A 25908-nucleotide genomic window follows, 5' to 3' on the forward strand; every position below is an offset into this window, starting at 1 on the left:
TGAACTGTTGCCCACAGGATTGATTCCTGCCAGGAGACAGTAATCACATGTGCAGGAGCTTAACTAGAGGGGAACAGCCCCTGGGATTGCAGAGGGCCCAAGAGTAGTGGGGGGCCCCAACTACTAAAATTCCCTTCCTCTGATACAGGGGACGATACTGCAGACCAGGGGATTTTGTAGCTACACTTGTTAAGGGTGTGAAGATCATGATGGCCACACTTTTTTTTTTTTTCTTCTTTGTATGACCCTTGTAAGATGGGCTCACAGACCATAAAGCCGCATCTACACGAGTAGATGCGGCCGCGATGCTCCTTATCAATCGAGGCGCTGATGCGGCTCGATTGATAAGATCCGACAGGACGGATCTCCGCACCGCCGATTCCCTGCTCGATCCCCGCGAGGGGACAATGGCAGGGAATCGTGCGGGAGATAAGCGGCGCCGGCGGGGACGAACGGGCACGAGCGGGGAATCAAATGCGGCGTGCGAGCGGGGACGCGGCGGGCACGCGGAAGAGGCGATCCGGCGGCTAATCGAGCCGCCGGATTGCTGCAATGTCCCATGGTGTAGATGGGGCTTTAGGGGTGGCAAGTGAAAGGGTTTGCATGTGTGTACCTATCTTTATATTAGGACCTCCTAACACTCTGTGTACTCTGTGCTCTGTTTACATGGTGTAACTCTCCTGTCATTTATACTGTCCTACTCTAGCACGAGTCCTTGTAAGACTTGTACACAAGCTGCAGACATTGTAGGCTTCAGTGACACCTCTCTGTGACAGTAACCATATAAGAAAAGACAAGCCCTTTAGACAAAGCTGTACATCACTTTTCGCAGGACTCATCCAGTGACTGCAGGGTGAGTAAATGAGACAGTAATGAGCATGACAGCCTGCGCTCCATATTTCATAAAGTCGGAGAAGCCTTCTGCTACTTGGAAAATGGGAAACTTTTTTTTCGCAGCTCTGTATAAGGATTTTGACTGGAAATATGTTTAATAATTTACCCAGGCGAGAATTTTTCAGACATATGGAAGGGGAAGGCTAGCAGCAAACTTAAAAACAAACTCCTCATTAGACTTCTAATTAAAGCAGATTATTTTTGAGCAAACGAATATTGATATGACCTAGAATTTATTTCAGTTTTGTTTCCATGGAGGAGACAGATGAACTTTTTGATTCAGTGATAGAATATTGTGTTACCAACTCCCCCCTACCTGTGCTATCCTTGTTTTGTCCTTGTTTTGTTGTGACCGTGATTTATTTTGTCTTACAACTTTAAAGCAGAGAAGCAAGACTCTTATTTGAAGGAAAACTGAAGTGAGAGGGATATGGCAGCTGAAGCAGAGAGGATAAAGAAAAGCTTTTATACATACCTAGGGCTTCCTCCAGCCCCATACGCACGGATCGCTCCCACGCCGCCGTCCTCCGCTGCCTGGATCCGCCGGTACCGGGTCCCGTCATTACCGCCAGTCGGCCGGCGGACGTGGCCAATTCTCCGCATCACAGGGGCTCCCTCCATACACGTACGTGTGCGGCACCATACTGCGCAGGCACATGCGTAAGGGTATGGAGGGAGCCCCTGTGATGCGGACAATTGGCCCCGTCCGCCGGAAGTGACGGGACCCGGTACCGGCGATAGAGGAAGCGGAGGATGGCGGCGTGGGAGCGATCCAGGCTTATGGGGCTGGAAGAAGCCCCAGGTATGTATAAAAGCTTTTTCCATTTTTCACACTTCATTCCTCTCTGGTTCCCTTTTAAAGGGACTCCGAGCAGTGCAGAAACTATGGGAAGATGCATATCATTTTAAAGCTCTCTTTCTCCTCTTTCCAATGATATATAAAACGCCGCCCTACGCCTTTTAGTTTTTGCTATTTTCGCGATTGAAATTGCAGCGGCCGCGATTTCAATCACAAAAATAGAGAAAACTAAAAGGCGTAGGGCGACGATTTAGGTGTCATCAGAAAGAGGAGAAAGAGAGCTTTAAAATGATATCCATCTTTCCATAGTTACATTGTATTACACAGGGCGACTTTTTCCTAAAGTCAGCAGCTTCATTCTGCTGAATGGAGCTGCTGACACTGGGGAAAGTGTCGTCCTGTGTAATACAAGTAACTATGGAAAGATGGATATCATTTTAAAGCTCTCTTTCTCTTTCTGGCAACACCTAAATCGTCGCCCTACGCCTTTTAGGTTTCTCTATTTTTGCGATTGAAATCACGGCCGCGGCAATTTCAATCGCGAAAATAGCGAAAACTAAAAGGCGTAGGGAGGCGTTTTATATATCATTGGAAAGTGGAGAAAGAGAGCTTTAAAGAGAATCTGTATTGTTAAAATTGCACAAAAGTAAACATACCAGTGCGTTAGGGGACATCTCCTATTACCCTCTGTCACAATTTCGCCGCTCCTCGCTACATTAAAAGTGGTTAAAAACAGTTTTAAAAAGTTTGTTTATAAACAAACAAAATGGCCACCAAAACAGGAAGTAGGTTGATGTACAGTATGTCCACACATAGAAAATACATCCATACACAAGCAGGCTGTATACAGCCTTCCTTTTTAATCTCAAGAGATCATTTGCGTGTTTCTTTCCCCCTGCAGCTATCTTCCACTGAAGTGTCAGGCTTTTTCTTCCTGCAGAGTGCAGACAGCTCTTCCTGTATGTAATTCCTCAGTATGTAAAAGCCCAGCCAGCTCAGAGCAGGATTTATCCAGCTTGTAAAAGATAATAGAGCAGAGAGAACCTGCCATAATCTAAATAACACACAGGCAGTGTGCAGAGAGGGGCCTGGAGGGGGAGATGCATCACAGAACCACAACACTGAAGAACTTGGCAGCCTTCCACACACAGGCTGACAAGTCTGACAAGAGAGAGATAAGTTGATTTATTACAGAGATGGTGATAGTAGAACGTGCTGCAGTAAGCCAGAACACATTAGAATAGCTTTTGGAACTTGTAGGATGATAAAAAACAGGATGCAATTTTTGTTACGGAGTCTCTTTAAAATGATATGCATCTTTCCATAGTTTCTGCACTGCTCGGAGTCCCTTTAAGCAATACAAGTTGCCTGGCTATCCTGCTGATCCTTTGCCTCTAATACTTTTAACCATAGACCCGTAATATGTACTGTATATGCAGATCTGGTGTTTCTGATGATATTGTCAGATCTAACAAGATTCACTGCATGCTTGTTTATGGTGTTCGTCAGACACTACTGCAGCCAAATAGATTCACAGGACAGCCGGGCAACTGGTATTGTTTAAAAGGAAATAAATATGGCAGCCTCCATATCCCTCTTGCTTCAGTTGTCCTTTAAACAATGCGAGTTGCCTGGCTATCCTGCTTACCCTCTAATACTTTTAGCCATAGACCCTGAACAAGCATGCAACTGATCAGGTGTTTCTGACATTATTGTCCGCTCTGACGAGATTAGCTGCATTCTTGTTTCTGGTGTGATTTTGACACTACTGCAGCCAAGTAGATCAGCAAGGCTGCCAGGCAACTAGTATTGTTTAAAAAGAAACAAATATGGCAGTCTACATATACATCTCACTACAGTTGTCCTTTAAAGGACATCATCACATCATGCCTGCTAGCCTGAGAGCCTTTGTATGTGTCTAGTAGCCTTCACACAATGGCAGCTAATTATATGCCTTGCAAAGGTTGGCATGCAAGTTTCAACAAGCTGAAACCCAGCTTGATTTGTTTTGAGATTTGTTGTGCTTATCTGTTCATATCTCTCCCTGTGTACTGACAAGCATTTCATGCCATTTTCAGACAAGAGGTGTTAATAGATGTTACTCGCACACAATATATTGGATACACCCTTGACATTCACGTTGGGCTGGTTTGAACTGTTCTTAGACGATGGTCCATAGACATTCGGTATATAAAACAAGGTTATAAAAGCCTGGGCAAGAAAGAATATCTATAGATTTTTGGTGGTCTTCAAAATCGGCTGGATAACAATGCCTGCAGGCAGGTTGCCATCCAAAACGTTGTACCAGCCCAAAGTGAGTAAATCTGGGTTACTTCCCCTCCTGAAGGCTGCCATGTTTGTCTTGTAAACCATACCAGTTGTCTGGCATCCTGCTGATCTCTTTGGCTGCAGTAGTGTCTGAGTCTCACATCTGAAAAAAAAGCATGTGGCTAATCCAGTCAGACTTCAGTCAGATCTGCATGCTTGTTCAGGGTCTATGGCTAAAATGATCAGAGGCAGGGGATCAGCAGGACAGCCAGGTAATATGCATTTTTTGAAAGGAAATAAAGATGGCAGCCTCCATATACTTCTCACTCCTTTTTATAGAAGTGCTGTTTTAAACATAATAGTAATTCTTTGTAAATGTTTCCCTGAAGGATTTGACAAAATTGATCATTTTTTTTTCAATTTAAAATGAGCAATTGTATCTACAAAACAAAAAAATATTTTGCTGGACTAATGTAGATTTGTATTTTGAATGACCTAACATTTGTGACATTTTAGTAGTTTTCTGCTCAATATTAACTATACCTATAGAACTACCATGTACTTGATGTTTCTGGGCTTTGTATGGAATAGCACATTTTACCATCTGGCTAGAAGTACAGTAGAGTCTTGGTTATCAGGATCTCCACTAACCAGCAGTCTCAACCAACCAGCACAAATTGCCAGCAGTACTCAGTGGTGAAGCCAACTTCTTAGGCTGTTTGTGGGCTCTGCTGTGTTTAAACACTGGGTTCCACAGCTCCCCCTTGGTTAATATACTTTCAATTACTGTATTGTAACATTTAATACAGAGTACATGGTAGGTATATAGCATGAGGTATAGTTCTGTATTAGCGAGGCCTACAGTGCTGACCATAATTATTCATACCACAAATTTTGACTTAAAGCTGCTTTTATTCAACCAGCAAGTAATTTTGTGACGGGAAATGACATTAGTGTCTCCCAAAAGATAATAAGACGATGTACAAGCGGCATTATAGTGGGAAAAAAAAAACAATTTCTCTGCTTTTTACATTTGAGCAAAAATGTCCAGTCCAAAATTATTCGTACCCTTCTCAATAATCAATAGGAAAGCCTTTATTGGCTATTACAACATTCATACGCTTTCTATAATTGCAGACCAGCTTTGTGCATTTCTCCACAAGTATTTTTGCCCATTCATCTTTAGCAATGAGCTCCAAATCTTTCAGGTTGGAGGGTCTTCTTGCCATCATCCTGATCTTTAGCTACATCTACAGATTCTCAATTGGATTCAAGTCAGGACTCTGGTTGGGCTACTCTTATACGTTAATGTTGTTGTCTGCTAACCATTTCTTCACCACTTTTGCTATGTATTTTGGGTCATTGTCATGCTGAAATGTCCAGTGGTGCCCAAGGCCAAGTTTCTCTGCAGACTACCTGATGTTGTCGTTCAGAATCCTTATGTATTGCTCTTTTTATGGTGCCCTTTACTGTGATTAGGTTCCCTGGTCCATGGATGAACACCCCCCCCCCCCCTTCCCCCCAAACCATTAGGTTCCCACTACCATGTTTGACAGTGTTCTTTGGGTTGAAGGCTTCTCCTTTTTTACACCTAATGAAGAAAACATCTTTGTGACCAAACAATTCAATTAGTGTTTCATCTGACCATAACAAAGAAGACCAAAAGTCTTCTTCTTTGTCCAGATGAGCATTTGCAATGGCCAACCGGACTTTTAAATGTCTTATCTGGATAAGTGGTGTCCTCCTTAGCCTGCATCTGTGGAACCTAGCAGTGTGCAGTGTCCATTGGATTGTCTTCCTTGAGACATTGCCACCGGCAGAGCCCAGATTTACCAGGATGGCCTTAGTGGAGATCCTTGGATTCTTTTACACCTCTCTCACTATCCTCCTGGCCAGCACAGGGGTCATTTTTGGCTTCCGACCACATCTTATGAGATTTCCCATAGTGCATAATATCTTGTATTTTTCAATAATACTTTGCACTGTAGCCACTGGAACTTGAAAACATTGACAAAATGGCCTTGTAGCCCTTTCCTGACTTGTGAGCAGCCACAATGCGCAGCCACAGGTCCTCACTGAGCTCCTTTGTCTTAGCCACGACTGTCCACAAACCAACTGCAGAGAGCTGCTGTTTTTTGCCTGTTGAATTGATTAAAACAGCTGTTCCCAATTTACAGGGTAATTAGGATGCTTTAGAATAGCTTGGACTATTTGGGATGGTATAGAACTTTGAATTTTCCCACAGACTGTGACAGTTTGTGAAGGGTATGAATAATTTTGGACTGGACTCTTTTTTTTTTTTTTTTTTTCCTCAAATGCAAATAAAAACACAATAATGCCTTTTGTACATCGTCTTATTATCTTTTGGGAGACACCCATGTCATTTCCTGTCAAAAAATTACTTGCTGGTACAATAAAATAACTTTAGGTCAAAATTTGCCAGGGATATGAATAATTATGGGCAGCACTGTATATTTGAAGGAAACCAGAGACGATTAAATGTACAAGTTTTATACATACCTGGGGCTTCCTCCAGCCCCATCCGCATGGATCGCTTCCACACCGCTGTCCACCGTCTTCTCCCTCTTCGGTAATTGGTCCCGTAACTTTGGACAGTCTAATTATGCACAGTGCCCTTCTCAGTCTCTCTCCAGCGGCTGGGAGCATTCTGCGCCTGTGCCCTGAAGGAGCACACTACGCATGCTCAGACTGGCTGCGACTGGCTGAAGTTGCAGGACCGTGGGGAGCGATCCATGCGGATGGGGCTGGAGGAAGCCCCAGGTATGTATCAAACGTGTATATTTAATTGTCTCTGCTACACTTTAACATGAAGTCTCAGTCAACCAGAAAGCACCCAATCTGGCATCAACCGGTCCCTATCGGTGCCGGATAACCGAGACTCTGTTACTACTGTATATTGTTTATGAGATTTGTAGAAAGGTTAAGAAAGAAAAAATTGAATGTTTCCAATTGTGGGACCTGTCCTAAATTTTAGCATGTTTTCTTCAGGTACTGTATATTTGGAATTTTCAGTAGCTATTTAATACACTAAACAAAACAATGTGCAAGTTGTGTGTTTATTGCGATCATAAAACAAAAAAATTATGCCTGGAAAAATCCCCTCCCCAACCTCCTTTTTTTATCCATGTTGTTTGAAAAGAAAAGTCCAATCATTGTTCCAAACTGCATTTAAGATTTTTTTGCAAGATCTATTACCGAAATTTGACTTGGGACGAAATGGGGAGTTTAAAAGACAATGGATATATTTTGAAGCTTGTTTTGCTGAATATTTATAGTTCACAAAATCTGAAAGTATGCAAACCAGTGATAATGAATCTGTTATAGCAATCTGTCACAGACTAGCTGCAAAGTATAACAAGAAAGTGTTGTTTGTAGGATGGACGTCGTAATATAATTCAGCCTTTTTTTCCCGTTTATTATTAGCTACGAAAGTTAAAAGACCACTGTCGCAAAAAAGATGTAACATTTTAAATATATGTATATTAATTGTATATTGGTCCCAGAGTAAAATGCACTATAAATTACTTTTTTTTATGTTCCTGTCTCTTAAAATACACAGCATAAATGTGACAGATCTGACACATTGTGGACTAATCCATCTCCTCGTGGGCATTCTAAGGAATTCCATTATTTTCGAAATCGCTTCCTACTTTGCAGTGGCACACTCCAACTGCCTGAATAGTGTGCACAGGAGAGACTTGGCTTTCCATTCCCTTTATAATGATCCTTTCCAGGAAGGGTATTTGAAAAGAATAAAAAAAAAAACTGAGACTCCCCCATGAGGAGATTGGCTAGTCCAAATTCTGTCAGATCAATCATATTTTTATTAGCTACTGTAAGTGACAGCTACATAGGAAAATAGAAATGTATAGTGCATTTAACTAATTGACAACAAGCCCAACTAATACACCTATATTTTAAGTTTTAAAAATGTTCATAATAGTGGTCCTTTAATAGCAGGGCTGTGGAGTCGGGGCAGTTTTTGGGTACTTGTAGTCGGTGGTTTTATAAACTGTGGAGTCGGATGATTTTTGAACTCGCTCCATAGCCCTGAAAGGGCTGCGGACTCAGAGCAATTTGATGTACCTGTACCTGGAGTCGGAGTCGGTGGTTTCATAAACTGTGGAGTCGGATGATTTTTTTACCAACTCCACAGCCATGTTTAAAGGACCACTATCGTGAAAATTGTAAAATTTTAAATGCATTTAAACACTTACAAATAAGAAACACATTTCTTCCAGAGTAAAATGAGCCATACATTACTTTTCTCCTATGTTGCTGTCACTTACAGCAGGTAGTAGAAATCTGACAGAACCGACAGGTTTTGCACTAGCCCATCTTCTCATGGGGGATTCTCATGGTTTTGTTTAATTTCAAAAGCACTTAGCGAAAAGCAGTTGCTCCGTCCAACTGCTAAAAAAAAAAGTGTGCAGCGAGCACAGAGGCTGGCCAGCATCTTTTTATAAATCTGTTTTAAGGAGTGTCTTTATGAAGAATAAACGCCATACTGAGAATCCCCTGTGGAGAGATGGACTAGCCCAAAACCTGTCAGTAATATGAGATATCTACTACCTGCTGTAAGTGACAGCAAAGTAGGAGAAAAGTAATTCATGGCTCATTTTACTCTGGAAGAAATGTACTTCATTTTTTGTATATATTTACATGTATTTTACGGTAAATGTTATGATTTTTGAAATAGTGGTCCTTTAAAAAAAAACTGGGAAAAATTACCATAAAGGTAGAAATAATTTTAACGTGGCACAAAAAGATGTATTTTTGTGCAGTATTAAAATTATTTCTACCTACCTATATGGTTTGTACAGTGATAGAGGTAATTAGAGGTAATTATTCCGATACTCTATGATCTAAAGTTAAGATACTTTTTGGTTGCCTCCTACAAGTTTTTCCCAGTTATAGATAACCCTTTGGGGTACTGTATTGTACACTACGTGTCCAATCATCCAAGGGGGGCGACCAACCTGCACCTGCCTAGCGGATCTGGAATACCGAACGGGAATAGTAAATTTCCTGTAAGCTCTGTCGGTGGTTGTTGTAGGAGTGCAACCCACCCTTGTGAGTATATTGTACTATGCTACTCTTATCCATTTTCTTAACGATACTACATCATTGGGCTCCTGGTCCCTTTCATTTCAGAACCTTGGTAACCACCAGGAGTCCTCCCCTACTTCCTCTTTTAATAGAAGTAAGAGCTATTTGACTTCTATATAATCTGATGCACATGTGTTTTCTCCGCAGGATGTGACTCTGAACGATGGGAGCTCATTCAGTCCCTTGATGCTTGCATCGCCTTCATCGATGATCAATCAGATTAAGTTTGAAGATGAACCTGATGTCAAGGATCTTTTCATTACTGTTGATGAACCAGAATGTCACGTCACAGCCATTGAGACTTTCATTACTTACAGGATTGCCACAAAGGTCAGGGGACATTATTGTATTGTCATTTGTTTAATTCATCAGTTTAATGTGTGAGATGATTATTTCTTCTCAACGGAGCCCACAGCATGTTGGGGTCCTCATTTTTCAATCAGCATGACTCTGACACTGGTTAAAACATACCTGAAGTGACATGTAACATGATGAGGCAAATCTGTGTATACAGAACCCAGAGTCTACTTGTATCTTGCCTGTGTCTCTCTTTTCCTTTTTTTTTTGCACTGCATGAGTTAATAATCTGGTGCTGAATCAGTCTTTTTGCAGTCGCTTAGAGAGTCTCACACACACACACACACACACTCTCTCTTTCTCTCTCTCTCTCTCTCTCTCTCTCTCTCTCTCTCTCTCTCTCTCTCTCTCTCTCTCTCTCTCTCTCTCTCTCTCTCTCTCTCTCTCTCTCCTCCACTTACAAGAGAGGATAAGGAGGTTTGATATGTATTTTCCTTGACAAGAACATGGTTAGTGGCTTGGTAGCTTACTGGTTAAGGGCTCTGCCTTTGACATGGGAGATCAGGGTTCAAATACTGGTTAGGGTCAGTACCTATTCAGTACGAGGTCCATAGGCAAGACTTCCTAACACTGCAGGGTGGCCCCTTGAGTGCGCCCCTATTGGCTACAGCTCTTGAGCGTTTTGAGTCCAACAGAAGAAAAGCGCCAGGGCAGTTTCTAGGCTAAATTGCACCCCTGGACAAGGGTGTGAAATCCCCCCCCCCCCTCCCCATGGAGTGAGCCAGGTATAGGTGCCCGCAGTATAGGTAAGCCAGGTGTCTAGCTGCACCCAGTATAGTTAGCCAGGTATAGCCCCCTCCCCCCCAGTATAGGTTTGCTAGGTAGGTGCCTCCAATATAGATAGCCAGTATAGTTTTCCCCAGTGCAGGTTAGATAGGTAGGTGCCCCGAGTATCGGTTAGATAGGTAGGTGCCTTCAGCAAAGGCACAGTGGCGGGGGGGCGGGGCATAGCGTAGTTACTACTCACCATTCGCAATCGCCCCTAGCCTCTTTCTTCTTCCTGTTCCTGGCATCTGTCATGTTGGTAAGCGTGATGATGTAACCCCGTGTGTCATCACAGGGGGCGCTGTTACCAACGCGACAAACGCCAGGAACAGGAAGAGGAAAGAGGCTATGGGGGATCGCGGAAGGTGAGTTGTAACTACGCTAGGCCTGCGCTGCCCCCCCTACTGCTCAATCCAGCACCCCGGGCGATTGCACTATTTGTACGACGATAGAAACTGCTGTGAAAAGTGCTATACAAATATTAGGATTATTATTAGGATTAAAAAGTAACTCTATCTAGTGATCGCTGTAGCCATAATCTGCGGTGTAAAGCTCTGTAGTGTCATATGGGAGTCACTTGTTTCTACTACAAATTGCATTTGCGGTATAAAAACAATGCATCTTATACACACAACGTTGATCCTATTAGTATTGCATTTGCTTTTAGGAGCACTTAATATTGTACTTGTGATTCTGTTTCTATTAAAGGAGAGGTATATGGAGGCTGCCATATTTATTTCCTTTTAAGCAATACCAGTTGCCTGGCTGTCCAGCTGAACCTTTGCCTCTAATACTTTTAGCCCTAGACCCTGAACAAGCATGCAGCAGATCAGGTGTTTCTGCCATTTTTGTCAGATCTGACAAGATTAGCTGCTTGTTTCTAGTGTGATTCACACTACTGCAGGCAAATAGATCAGCAGTGCTGCCAGGCAACTGGCATTGCTCACTACAGTTATAGCAGCACGGTGGTGTAGTGGATAGCAATCTCGCCTTGCAGCAATGGTTCTCTGGTTCCAATCCCAGCCAGGGCACACTATCTTTGTTCTCCCCGTGTCTGCATGGGTTTCCTCCGGGCATTCCAGTTTTCTCCCACATCCCAAAAACCTCCAGATAAGTTAATTGGCTTCCTCCTAAGATTGGCCCTAGACTATGATATACACACACAATCTACACGATACAGACATGTGACTATGCTAGGGATTAGATTGTAAACTCCACTGAGGGACAGTTAGTGAAAAAACTACATCCTATGTAACCCACCGCAGAAGATGTCAGCGATGTATGAATACTAAATAATAATTGTGAGGTTAGAACACTGTGATGGTCTTGTACAGGTAGACTCATTCCCATGCAAAATGAGAAATGTGGGCATTTTCCAAACTTCATAAAATGCATACGGTGAAAGCAAACCCCAAAGTGAATATCCCATATGCCAATACAGCTCATGCTTGCACATGCTTGTGGACTATTTCAATTGGTGAATCTGCAATTAGCATCAGAACATCACCCCAAAGTCTATTACACTGTCCATGTTCTTGAAAAGTGATAGTTACTCTTTATATAATTGCATATCCTTAGTGGATGGGGTACAATAGACTCTTGCCTGAAAGAATAGAAGCTTCTCTCCATACAGCTTTTCCCACTGTTATTTCTCCATTTTGTAAAGCAATGCTTGAATGTGATGCGGTTTTATACTTCCCGAACTACGATAATTTGCTCCATGTGATAAATATTGCTCCCTGATCACTGAATATTCATTTTGTTGAGCGGTAACTAAATGAAGTAATGTTTCATTTTCAGACAACACGCGGTGAATTTGATTCAAGCGAGTTTGAAGTCAGGAGGCGTTATCAAGATTTTATTTGGTTGAAAAGCAGACTTGAAGATGCTCATCCAACATTAATCATTCCTGTAAGTTCCAATTTATATATATTTATGTTATAAACATTGTATACTGGTCAAAGTCACTTAGAATGAATGCAAGTAAAGTGGTTGGATTGGGATGGGTGATTTTAGTACTGGTTAAAATATGCGGAGTTCCATGTCTCACCAACTATTTGAAATTGTTCTGTGCTTGGCCCAGGACAAGTCTACCTATTACCCAAACTAACCGGTTTAAACTCCTCACCCTATCAAACAGAGCACTACATAAGTTGCTACTCCCATACATTTCCTTATTAATCACCGGATATCAGAGATGGATTCAGATGTAATGGGGCCCAAGGCAAGGTAGTAGATTTGGGACCCCCTTGTGGTCCTTTTGGTAAGCTGAAGTGTAACGAGGTCAAAGAAGGTGGCATGTGAGTCCCTTGACGTCCACTAGGCCCCAATCACCTGCCTAAGTTGCCTGGTAGATAATCCTGCTCTGACAGATACCATCCCTCCCAGACCCTTTGCTACTCCCACACGACTCTCTTGTCCTCTGGTTTGGCCACCTCCTCCCACTCTTGCATCCAGGAGCTTCTCACGGCCGTCACCTCTCCTTTGGAACACTCTCTCTTATAGCTTGTCCATCATGCTCTGGGCCTGGAAACCTTCAAACGTACCCTCAAAACACACCTGTACAGACAAGGCCATAATTTGCTATAGCTAGCATTGGAGGCTCAATGTCTTATCCGCTAACCGCTGTTTCTCCTTCCCTAATGTCTCCAACCCACTACCTTCAAGAGTGTAAGCTTTCAAGGGCAGGGACCTTCTCCTAGTGTTTTTTTATTCTGCTGTATTTTATGAAATAAACATGTACCAGTATTGGTGATGTCTCAAGCCACACATCAACTATGTATATATTTGTACTTGTATTGCTGGGTGTCCTGATTGTAAGAGTTTTGTACTTCTCATGTATCTAAGCTCCCCATTATTTTTTGTACTATCTACAGCACTACAGAAGATGTTGGTGCTATATAAATGTAAAATGATGTAATAATATAATAATAAAATATAATAAATAAATCTCACCCCAATGGGTTGGGGTGGTTGTTAGAAGTTTGTCCAGATGCTTTCATAGGTCCGGAAATTCATAAGAGGACTGAGTCTCTAAATTAAGAGATTGAGAAGTTACTGAGATCAAATAACTGATGCCTGACTTTATAGCACTAATAAACCCAATATTTGAGCAAGCTGTGCAGCTATTTATACAGATTTAATGCCCTAATCTAGGCACAGATGTTTTCCTACACTTTTGTAGACATTCATTTAAAGGACTTACGAGCCCAAATCCTAAAAAAAAGGTCTCTACCTGTATGCCGTTTGAGTAGCGTGGATCGGGGAGGAAGGCCCTAGAGCTGCGCAGCCGCACTCGCGTTGGTGCAGACTGCGCAGCCGCGGCCTCCTCCGGCGGCCATATTTGAGGAGGCAGGAGAGCCCGACCCGGCTGGGGAGGTCGGGGTCCGGCCGGGGGGAGGACAAGCGGCGGGGACCCGGCGGAGCTGCACGGAGGGCGCGGATGGCGTCCTCCGTGCCTTCAAACGGCATACAGGTACAGACCTTTTTTTTTTTATTATTTGGGCTCGTAAGTCCTTTAAAGCCTTTCTTACTGTCTGTGTAGAAGTTCCCTGATCAGCTTATGTCAAATCACTTTCAGGACGGTTTTACATTTATTTTTTGTGGTGTAATGTTGCAGGATGCTCCTGCCACTGCACGCCCCCAATCCCTCACCCCACCCCCCACACACACTCAGCGATGTACTCCCTGCTGGACAGGAAGTATGTCACTGGGTTTCTCGGCGATTGGACCGCACATGCGCACCGCACTTTGTCGTTTACCTGCGTCACCCATGGACTTGCTTTACAGCCTGTGCCGTGCATAAAGCAAAGTGCATGCGGTAATGCGCAGCAGCCCTTGCGTCATAACGGCAGCTTCCAGCACACTGCATCGCACTGCATTAAGTGTGCAAGGCTCCATTGACTTGCATTGCTTGTGCGGCCTCTTGTGGTAAAAAGGGTAATGCAACGCAGGTTTTCAGTGCAAGTGTAAAATGGGCCTCAACGTACCAGATTAGTAGCCCAAGCACTGTTTACTTCCTGCACCAAGAACTGTCATTGCTAAAGACTGCAGTCATCTCAGCAATATTCAGTCTCTGCCTGCCCCGTTATTGTCTGAATAGAAGGATAATATAACCAGTGCTGCAAGGCGAGAGTGCTCTCCATTACGCCACTGTGCTGTCACTAAGCTGCATTACTGACCTATGTGGTTGGACATCTATATGCGCTGTGTATAGGTATTAGTAAACAATTGATCTCTCCCTGATATTGAATATTTGCCTAGTGTGCTACATTATACCTTTTTGATATTTGTTCAGCTTTCAGCAGAAAACTGATTCTTTATTGATGGTATACTCTCCATTCCCAGGGTCCAGCAAAGGTCTTCCCGAACATAATTACTTCCCAAAAGTAATGATAGCTGAGGCGGGGGAAGGGGCTACAGCAGTGGCTCAAAGGACGGGGTATTTAAGCCCTGACCAAACTGCGCTCAGTGCTATTTTGTCTCTTGAGCAGCCGCAGCATGTCCCACACCTTTTGTGACTCCAATCACCCCATGCCCGGTCAGTCAGTCCTGCCACCAGTCAGTCCTGTCATCAGCCTTTCCTGTCATATTAACCCAGTCGTCCCTCAGTCTGTCCCGGCACGCCAGGCATTATCCTGTCCTGTCTTTCCAGTCCGCACTTCTCCCCTTATTGCAAGGTTCACCGCTCCTGTTCTTCTCATCACTGGTGGGATTGTGACCTGGTGGACACCAAGCAGCAAAGTAGTCCATCGCCCATCAGGGGTGACGGCCCATCATCCCTTGCGGTGCGCTGGTGAAGACCTGTGCCCACTTAGACTCCATGCCCTAGGGTCTCCTGCACCAATCAGTGGTGTTGAGATCAACAGGACCGTGACATGATCACACCTCTGCCACCGCTTGCTTTGTACCATTCAGTGCAGTACAAAGCCATATGGCTGTCCACTATGCACTGCACTTACACCTGGCTCCTCCTCCACTCCCCACTTCTATTATTTGGGAAAAGTACAGCCTCTCCTCAATAGATAAAAACATTTTAATCAAGAGTGCCCTAGTTGTTAATAGAAATTTGATTTAGATTAAGTGTCTTAATTAAATCTAATGTATATAAACTATTAAAAAAAAATGAATAGTGTATGAGCTTCCAGTTATGATGCTGGAGAGAATCTAGCTTCCACTTATTTATTCCAAGGATTTATTCTACTACTACTACTTGATTATAATTAATGAGTGCATTCCGCCTCCTATTAAAACTGTATCTTCCTGATTGATCTTGGCATCCTCATGCTGCAGTCCTGAATTGTGGGAGTGAGCTGTGTTCAGTATTTTTGCTTTTTCAGTAAGGATTTATTGAGGGGTAAGGTGGCTGGGGAGCCAGCTTTTTACATTGCTGAGCCGTTGTCAGGCAATGACTTTGAGGGTGTGCCTGCAGCTTATTCTGATGAAATTTTCCAACAGTCATCAGTGCTGCAGAGAGACTGAGGAATGATCACATCAGGAGCCCAGCCAGAAACATAGAAACATTTAGCTTTTTTTCCCACAGTGCAAGTTAAAATAACCAAACCTACTCACTGTGTAGTATATGTGCAGAGTTGAATCTGGGATAAGGTCTCCGGAAAATAGTAAAGTGAAATAAGAAGAACCAGAAAATGTAATGAAGCATCGCAGAAGGGACCAGGAAAAGTGGTTTACTAGGTCCAGAGTAGTATGTAGATAGCGGGCAGCCTATAAGTGACTGCCAGCTTGTCCACTGACCACAGCTCATGGGTCTCCGACTGATGTATGACACATGCACCCGCCCACTTTCTACTATAGCCAGATACAAAAGTACTGCAGGGGACAAAAAACAGGTGTTATAGAGAAGACATTCTATTATATCAGGGTTTACTTTACCAGGCGTTACTGGGCATTTAGTTCACTATACCCCAATATTTACTATAACGAGATTATACCGTACTAATGTGAGGGGATCCTGTGGTGCCTGCTAGTATATAATCCTCAAATGTGAAATGCGTTGCACCAATTGGCCAACATGTGCTCTACCACACAAGCAATCAGTTACACTAGAGAAAGACAGGTTGTAGGACAGCACCCTATTTAGTATTTATATAGTGCCAACATCTTCCACAGCTCTTTATACAGAAAAGAACTTGTCCCTTAGAGGACAGTTACTTACCATAGTCCATCATTGATTGTAGTCAAGGGCCAATTTTTGTGAGAAACCAATTAACCTATCTGTATGTCTTTGGGATGTGGGTAGAGACCGGAGTCCCCCGGAGGAAACTACTGTGTTACATTCAAGGCTAGAAATCTATTCACTGGGCTTGATTCACTAACCGGCGCTAAGTGTTAGCGCCGGTGTGAAAAGCCCTTTTTGGCCGCTAGTGTCCGCAAACCTACTTTGCGCGTGGCCCCGTGCACTGCGCGGGTGCGCCAATATTAGTGCGCGGTGCGACGATAACGTTGCACCCACTGGCTCTTAAAAGTCGCACCCGATGTGACGAAAATAACGCATCGGCTGCCCCCCGAAGTGGCGCATCATAGCGCTGCTTAACGGGCACCCAATGCGTCATTTTCGTCACATCGGGTGCGACTTTTAAGGGCCAGCGATGCGCACGATTACCCGCGCTGCGCGCGCAGTGAGCGGGTTTGTTTCAACTGTGTAGGCGCAAACCACCTAACGCCATGGTGCCAACACTTAGGGCACACTGACCGGCTGAGTGCCGGTTAGTGAATCAAGCCCACTGATGCCAGTCAGAGGAGTAGGCAGTCTCTATTAGGTTTTTTTCAGCCATACACAGTTGTGGGTGGGCAGGCAATGTATTAAAATAACAGAGCATTGGATATGTACTTGTGGGCGCGCTCCCCTCCATGTACGAGCGCAACCAGACTGCGCATGCACAAGTATGGCCACACCTGCTCATCCATGATCGGCTTCATGCTACTGCCCAGGCATGGCTGTACTTGCGCATGCACGGTATGGCCACACTCATGCATGGAGGAGAGCATGGCTGCAAACAAAGAGAAAGACCCAGCCAGCGATAGTGGGGTTGAGGACACGGGAAGCCTCTGGACCATCCAGAAGTTTCCCTCTGCTTAGTGTCTAATTTGATTTTTTTTTTTTTACACGATTGTTATTGTTTCAGGGTTGCTTTAAAATTACACCGGTTATATAAACCGAGATGGCTGTTAAATACAAAGGGCCTGATCCGGTTAGCTTTTTCTCCTAAGTTTTCTCTTAAAGAAACATTTTCATGTTCTATTTAAAATAACTTGTAATCTGTAATTGAAAAAAATATGAAAAGGTAGGTGAATCGGTATTGTCAAATGATTCTGGGTACTTTCTTGATTGCCGGTGGCTTACATAGCATCCTATATAATAATAGTCCTGCCGATGCGTCTTCCTGTGTCAGTATGTTGTGCCTGGCTTGCATGCACGGGGCGAGGAGGGTGGCAACTGTACACAGCGGGGGGGGGAGTCAGGGCCGAGGACTAGAGTCTGTTTTTCAACAGGCTGACCTTTTAACTAGTTTTATTCATGATGTGAAAATATCCCCTAGGAGACAACTTAGGAGAAAAAGTGACTTGGATATGGCCCAAAGAGTGATAGTAAATAGTCATTGTCAATGATCTGCTAAGTCTGAGCTGTTGCATACTTTACGCAAGTTTATTTAGTATGGAAATATATTAATCACTATAAAGAGTCCTGGCTGGAATTCCCTCCTGCATATTTAACCACTTAAGTACCAGCAGTCTCTGCCCTCTTAAGGGCCAGAGGTCGGTCGAAACCAGAAACGGCGGAACACCGGCGAATAACGATGAATCGTCGCACATACCTGCTGCAATCACCGTCACCGCCGCATGTTGGGAACCTGGGCCACCCACTCTGCTGTCTCTATGAGGGCAGAGTTCCTGTGAGCTGGTAAGGAGCCGCTTTCATTGGCTCTTGACCCTGCCTATCAATGTAAGCCAATGGGAGCTGCTTACGTTGATAGACAGGGTCAGGAGCCAATGAAATCTGCTCCTGACCTGCTCACAGGGCTCTGTCATTATAGAGACGGCAGAGAGAGTGAGTTGCGGCGGGGAGACAACGCCGAGATCGCCGGGAGTGGCGAAAGCAGTGAGAACGTGCGGCGTCGGTGTATTGAAACCTATGCCCTGGCAGCCAGATAGCCTTCAAAACAGGGCGTAGATTTCAATCAGCGTGGTCTATTTGATGTACAGAAAAGCTGGCTTTTGGAGAGCGTTTCTAAACGGTAAAAATATATTTATTGCATTTTTTTTCTCCACTAGCCTCTGCCAGAAAAATTTATAGTCAAAGGAATGGTGGAACGATTTAACGATGATTTCATTGAGACGCGAAGGAAAGCATTACATAAATTTTTGAACAGAATAGCTGATCATCCAACATTAACTTTTAATGACGACTTCAAGATTTTCCTCACGGCTCAGGCATGGGTAAGAATCTTTAATAGTTTCCTAACTTTTTTTTTCTCATGTTAACCAGTTCACCCCCAAGGGTTTTTACTCTAACGGACCAGAGCAATTTTCACTTGTCAGTGCTCCTCCCTTTTATTCCCTAATAACTTTATTACTACTTATCACAAGAAAATGATCTATACCTCGTTTTTTTCACCACCAATTAGGCTTTCTGTGGGTAGTACATTTTGCTAAGAATTTTTTTATTCTAAATGCATTTTAATGAGAAAAAAACAAAAAAATAGAAAAAAAATCATTATTTCTCAGTTTTCAGCCATTATAGTTTTAAAATTAAACATTCTCCTGTGGATAAAACAAACACATTGCATTTGCCCAGTTGTCCCGATTATTAAACCATTTAAATTATGTCCCTATCACAATGTATGGCGACAGTATATTATTTTGAAATATAGGTGTTATTTTTCTGTTCTGTTTTTTTTTGTTCTGGCCATAATTACAAGCCCCAATGTAATAAATTAAAATTAATTTTCCCCCATAAAATATAGATTAAAAAAAGCTGAGTCGGGGCGTGGCTTGACGCTCAAGAGAGATGGCCGCTTGAGTGTAGAGCTCCTGAACCAGACACCGCTATCTCTTCCTGCTCCGTCCCAACCACTCGCTCCTAACCACTATGGACCGCAGGACCCGAGGCCAAAACTCCTCCAGGACCAGCAACAACACCCGTCCGCAATCTGGGAGAAGCTTACCGGAGTTGTTCCGCTCTCAATCTGCCCGCAAGGCCCCAGCCTCTGCTTCCAAGATGGCGGCACCACGCAGTCCTTCGCCCGATGGCTCCCTCACATCCAGGGAATCCTCTGACCGTGAGTACCCTAAAACACCCAAAAGGAGAGACACAGTCACGTACTCTCACCTAAGGGACTTTGCAGAGGACATTAAATCAACATTTACTAATGCTATTGCGGAAGTTCGTGAAGATATGGCCGCCATTGCGGAACGCATATCCACTATTGAAAAGACAGGGGCAAAAAGAGACACTAGGATTAAATCATTATCCAGAGCCTCCCAGATGCACAACACTAGGCTAATTGCCCACCAAAGACACTTGGAAGATCTTGATAACAGAGGACGACGCAACAATATCAGGGTACGGGGAATTCCAGAGTCAATACCTGCTGACCAGATCTCCCCGGCCTTAACGTCTGTCTTTAACCCTCCTGGCGGTATAAAAAAATACGCCAGGAGGCAGCGCGGCAGTTTTTTTTTAATTTTTTTTTTCTATATCATGTAGCGAGCCCAGGGCTCGCTACATGATAGCCGCTGCTCAGCGGCATCCCCCCGCCCTCTTCGATCGCCTTCGGCGATCTCCGATCAGGAAATCCCGTTCAAAGAACGGGATTTCCTGGAGGGCTTCCCCCGTCGCCATGGCGACGGGCGGGATGACGTCACCGACGTCACTGACGTCGGGTCGTCATTGGGAGTCCCGGGCCACCCCTCGGCGCTGCCTGGCACTGATTGGCAAGGCAGCGCACGGGGTCTGGGGGGAAGGGGGGGGCGCGCGCCGCACCGTATAGCGGCGATCGGGCGCGCGGCGGCGGCGATCGGGGTGCTGGCGCAGCTAGCAAAGTGCTAGCTGCGTCCAGCAAAAAAAAAATTAAACAAATCGGCCCAGCAGGGCCTGAGCGGCACCCTCCGGCGGCTTACCCCCGAACTACGTTCGGGGTTACCGCCAAGAAGGTTAATGAGCTACTTTCTAGGCCCAAAGACCAGCCTATAGATTTTGTGAGAGCCCACCGAGCTCTTAAACCTCCCGGGAATGACTCAGATCCTCCTCGAGACATTATATGCTGCCTCTCATCTTTCCAACTGAAAGAGGACATAATGAAAGCCGCTCGCTCACAGGATGATATACTTTTTAATGACTCCCACATAGCCCTTTACCAAGATCTCTCCCCATTAACCCTGCAACAAAGAAAGGCACTAAAGCCACTTTTGCAACTACTGGTGGAAAAGAACTACAAATACCGCTGGCGCTTCCCCTTCGCACTGTCTGTAACAGACAGCGGCAACACCACTTTCCTCCGCACACCTGCGGACTTGGATGATTTCTGCGCCACTCTGAATATAACTGTACCGGATCTACCGCTGTGGTATGCTGAATTCAAAACACAAGGGACAGATGCCTTCTCTAGCTTTGAGACCCCAGATACGCGCTCCAGACCTCCTTCTTCCAAAAAATCTAGACAGGGCAACAAGACCCCCGCTAAAGCTGTCACTATGGATATTGCTGCAGATCTGGGATGTGCCACACTAGAGGAAGACTGAACCTTCTCTTGATACACCATATAAATTCCTTCTACCTGATAACCTTACATTGTTGATTATCCAGCAACTACAGATTGCTACTTCAACATAGTTGCTGGTCCTCTTATATTGTTGAGGCTGTTTATGCTACTTACTTACCATACCTGTGGTTCTTCACACCAAAGAGTCAATATACACATGCATGCTTGTTGCAGTTACTGAAATTTATGTGTTACCTTTATATATGTTGATTACAGTCTATCCAGAATAGGTGAACCCCCCATTCCTCCCAATCCTCCCCTCATCCTTTCCCCCCCCCTACCAACTCCCTTCCCCTTCTTCCCCCCCCCCCTCCCTATCCCCTCCCCCCTATCCCTCCCCCCCCCTCTTTCCCTCTCCTCCCTTCTCTCACACCCCTCTCCTCCCCCCCTTCCCCCCCCTTCTTACTCCCCCCTTCTTCTATCCCCTCCCCCCCCCCAGGTCTCCCTCCCCCCCCCCCAAGTCTCCCTCCCCCCCCCCCAAGTTCACCAATTCGCAATTAAGGTTCACTGAAAGGCAATTCATTGTCTCTCTGTTATGGTTAGTACTTAGTGGTTGGAAATACAGTGACTGTGGACACACTTCCCACAGCCAACTGTTTGTTTGCTTTTATCATGTCTGGTTCATCTCTTGGTTAGCCATTCTTGTTGTTTCTTTTTGGCAACTCGAGTTCCCAGTCTCTCGGAGGTGATCTAGCCTACCTCCACTCCAGAGACCAGTTCTCTGACAACCTCTCACCTTAGTATAGTGAGTATTCGAGCTTTCTCCTTTGAGAAACCTCGACTTACCCACGTGAGTTTATCCTAATTAATATTTCTCACTGTTTTACCGAATTTATTTTTCTGTTCTCTCCTTTAACGTTACTCTTTAGATAAGGGTGCTACCAGGGCTTTCTCTCTCTCCCCACCTCTCCCTCCTTCTCCCCCTCCCTATTACCTGCCCTCACCCACTCCTTTTCCACTCCCCCACCACCCTCCCCCATCCCCTTTGACTTCTACCTTCTACTGATTATACATAATGCTTGATCTTTGGCTACCTATACGCCTTTTACTTGTGCTAGTGATACAAAGCTTAATAATGCCTCCTCAAACTAATGAAAGGACTCAACAATGGAAACTCCTCTCTTATAATACTAATGGATTAAATATTCCACAAAAGAGATCTAACTTTCTGAATTATATTCGGAAAGAGGGCGTTACTTTCGCTTTCTTCCAAGAAACCCACTTTTGCAAAAAAGCAATCCCCAAATTCTACGACAAACATTACCCACTATATTTTCATGCCCCTTCTCCATTAGACAAGACAAAAGGAGTTTCCATATTGATCCATAGATCTGTAAACTTTCAACTGATCTCTAAACTGGAAGATCCAGAAGGGAGATACCTATTTGTACATGGGAAAATACAGGACCGAGATATTACCCTGGCCAACATCTACACTCCAAATACGGGACAGGTTAGCTTTTTTAGAAAAGTAACCGATTCTCTCCTTTCTTTTTACCAAGGGTCTCTATTCCTAGGGGGTGATCTTAATCTCCCCTTAAACCCCCTACTGGACACATCCAATGGCACTTCTTCCATCAAATTCAGAGATATCAAAAAAATAAGGGATCAACTAGATAGGCTATCTTTAGTAGATGCCTGGCGTCTCCTCCATCCAGATGATAAAGATTTCTCCTTCTACTCAGGTCTCCATAAACGATATTCTCGCATAGACTACCTTTTTGTCCAGCAGAGAGACGCGGCATTGGTACTCAAAGCTAACATAGGCATTTTAAATCTAGCTGATCATGCGCCAGTCTCACTTCTCTTAAAGCCACCATTTACCATACCCAAATCCTTTTGCTGGAGATTAAACCCTTTTATACTTTCAGAAGAGACCCATTTAAAGGAAATAAAACACCACATTATGGAATATTTCCACCTAAACAAATCCCCGGATCAGTCAGCCCTTTTAGTATGGGAGGCGCATAAGCCATACATAAGAGGCCAACTGATTCGTATAGGAGCTAGAATCAAGAGAGAAAAACAAGGCCACATTGATTTACTACACTCCAAAATTAAAATACTGGAGTCAAAGCATAAAGCATCTCTACTTGCTCCTCTTCTAGATGAAATCAGCTCCCTTCGCAAGCAACTCCAAAAACTTCTCTCATACCAAACTAAGAGGAAATTCCTACTATCACGGGGAATATTCTATGAACATGCTAATAAACCAGGGGCCCTTCTAGCTCGAGCTTTACGGGAAAAAACTGCTAGCATGCAGGTTAAATCCCTAATCAATTCCAAACAAGAGAAAAAAATAACTTCCAGAGAGATTGCTGAGGAATTCAAAAACTTCTATCATAGTTTGTATAATCTCCCCACCCCCTCCAGTGATTCACATGCACCTCTCTCCAGGTCACAAGCTATCTCTCAATTCTTGGCCAAATACGGTCTGAACAAATTAAACCTTGAAGAGAAATCTAATCTAAACTCCCCGATATCCAAAGACGAAATTCTAGAAGCAATTAAAACACTAAAAGCTAACAAAAGCCCCGGGCCTGATGGCTTTACAGCACAATTCTACAAAGTATACGCAGAGATTTTAACTCCACATTTTATTTCTGCATTCAATGAAGTGACAGCAGACACTACTCCTTCTAAACAATTACTTGAAGCACACATAACAGTGATACATAAACCAGACAAGGACCCACAGTCCTGTTCGGGCTACAGACCCATTTCTCTTCTGAATACGGATATAAAACTGTTTGCCAAAATTATAGCCACACGAATTTTACCCTTACTCTCTTCCAGAATACACCCTGATCAAGTAGGATTCATGTTGGATAGGGAGGCCAAAGTCGGAACCATGAGAGCACTTGGAATCCATACCTGGATGACTCGGCATTCGGTGGAGGGAATTTTTCTCTCCACCGATGCCGAAAAAGCCTTTGATAGGGTGTCCTGGGATTTCATCCGGGCCTCTCTTACCCACATGGATCTAGGCCCACAGATGACAAACTGGATCTCACTTTTATATTCAAATCCATCTGCTAAAATTAAAGTAAACAGCCTACTCTCAGCCCCCTTTGATCTGTCTAATGGCACGAGACAGGGATGTCCCCTGTCCCCACTAATCTTTATAATGGTTCTAGAACCCTTGCTTAACTGGATACGATCTGATCAATCCATAAAGGGTGTGTCCGTGAAAGATGCAGAACATAAAGTATCTGCCTTTGCTGATGACCTCTTATTTTTTCTAACTGAGCCATCCACCTCTGTCCCAGCCCTACTAGAAAAATTAAAATACTTTGGATCTTTGACCAATTACAAGGTTAACCTTTCCAAATCCTATGCAATGAACATATCCCTAAAGCCAGTGACTCTGACAACCATAAAACCATTATTCCCCTTCCAATGGGCCAAGGCCTCAATCAGATACCTAGGAATACAGATTCCAATTAATCTCTCTAGATTATTCGATTTAAACTATGCTCCTCTCTTCAAAAAAATTCAGGCAGACCTGGACAGATGGCACTTACACCCATGCCTATCCTGGTTTGGGAGATTAGCATCCATTAAAATGAATGTCCTACCTAGGATCCTGTACATCAGTCAAACAGTTCCCATCTCTATTCCTCAACAGTCATTCACTAAAATACAGTCAGCTATCAACAGTTTTATATGGGGAAAGAAACCTGCCCGCATTAAACACACTTTGCTAGCTTTTGACAAATTAGAAGGCGGACTTAACTACCCACTACTCTATAAATATCACCAGGCAGCCATCCTTAGCAGAATACCGGAATGGTGTTTCCCAAACTCCACCAAGCGATGGATACAAATAGAGCAAGCCTTCTCTAATATCCCACTACCAGGATTACCCTGGATTTTAAATAAAGATATCCCTAAATCAACCCTTTCTCATCCCCTAATCTTGTCCACGATTCAAACCTTTCGCTATTTCACAATTAAAGGTTCACTATCATCCTCCCCAGGACCGCTTACCCCAATACTGAATAATCCCCAATTTACTCCAGGACTAGACCCGAACTTCCTCACACACACCGATCCTGCCATCATACGCTTGAAGGATGTGTCCAGTAGGGGCTCGTGCAAACCAAAAAATCAGGTTGAAGCCCTGTCCAATGGGAAAAATATCTCATCATGGTCCTTTCTACAACTCCAAAGTTTTGTCTCTTCTTTAGCCAGGAAATACAAAATTGACAGGCCCCTCACCAACTTTGAAACATTGACTCTCGCAACGACCCCCCACAGGCATGTGATATCATGGATGTACAAAACTTTGTTAAACCTGAACTTACCTGTAAAATTTCCCGCCCAAAGAAAATGGGAACAAAAGCTAGGCAGCTCCTTTACTGACGACCAATGGACTCAGATCTTAACAAATAACCTCAAAGGCTCTTCCAATGTCAATACGCAGGAACTAGGTTACAAGCTAATTTCCCATTGGTACAACACTCCCGAAAAATTACATCACATGGGTATCCTTAACAAAGATCTGTGCTGGAGGTGTGGAGCGGTGGGCGGGGACCTGCTACACATCTTCTGGTCCTGTCCGAAAATACAGAAATACTGGAAGGAGATCCATACTTGGACCCAAAAGATCTCCTCCATCCCTGTCAAGTAATCCCCTGAAGTCTACCTACTCCATTTGGTTCCAATCTCAGCCAAAAACTATAAAAAAGGTATTCTCCTACACCTCATAAATGCGGCTAGAGCCTTAATCCCTTGCCTGTGGAAATCCGACAAAATTCCTTCAATAGCACAATGGTGGTCTAGGATAAATAGGATTGCAGAAATGGAGGAGATCATTTCTGCAGCACATGACAGACCTGATCAATACACCAAAACATGGGCTCACTGGCACGACTTCAAAAACACACCTGAGTACAAAGCTACGTTGTAAAA

At 44.0% G+C, this 25908-nt stretch overlaps 1 protein-coding gene and 1 long non-coding RNA gene across 4 annotated transcripts in view; one reads left to right on the top strand and one right to left on the bottom strand.

The window, feature by feature from the left end:
• Positions 1 to 25908, top strand: part of SNX7 (sorting nexin 7) — a 167071-nt gene that overhangs the window by 50704 nt on the left and 90459 nt on the right. For all 3 annotated transcript variants that reach the window (XM_068239763.1, XM_068239764.1, XM_068239765.1), the window contains exons 2-4: positions 9239 to 9421; positions 12014 to 12124; positions 18506 to 18670. In XM_068239763.1, coding sequence (XP_068095864.1) covers positions 9239 to 9421; positions 12014 to 12124; positions 18506 to 18670 — 459 coding nt within the window. The remainder of the gene's footprint in view (positions 1 to 9238; positions 9422 to 12013; positions 12125 to 18505; positions 18671 to 25908) is intronic.
• The window catches only part of LOC137521036 (uncharacterized), a 49460-nt gene that overhangs the window by 15538 nt on the left and 8014 nt on the right, over positions 1 to 25908 (bottom strand). The window contains exon 3 of the long non-coding RNA XR_011021998.1: positions 19399 to 19521. This is a non-coding gene — a long non-coding RNA (uncharacterized lncRNA). The remainder of the gene's footprint in view (positions 1 to 19398; positions 19522 to 25908) is intronic.

This window comes from Hyperolius riggenbachi, chromosome 6 (genome assembly GCF_040937935.1).
Source record: "Hyperolius riggenbachi isolate aHypRig1 chromosome 6, aHypRig1.pri, whole genome shotgun sequence".
Taxonomy (NCBI): Eukaryota; Metazoa; Chordata; class Amphibia; order Anura; family Hyperoliidae; genus Hyperolius; species Hyperolius riggenbachi.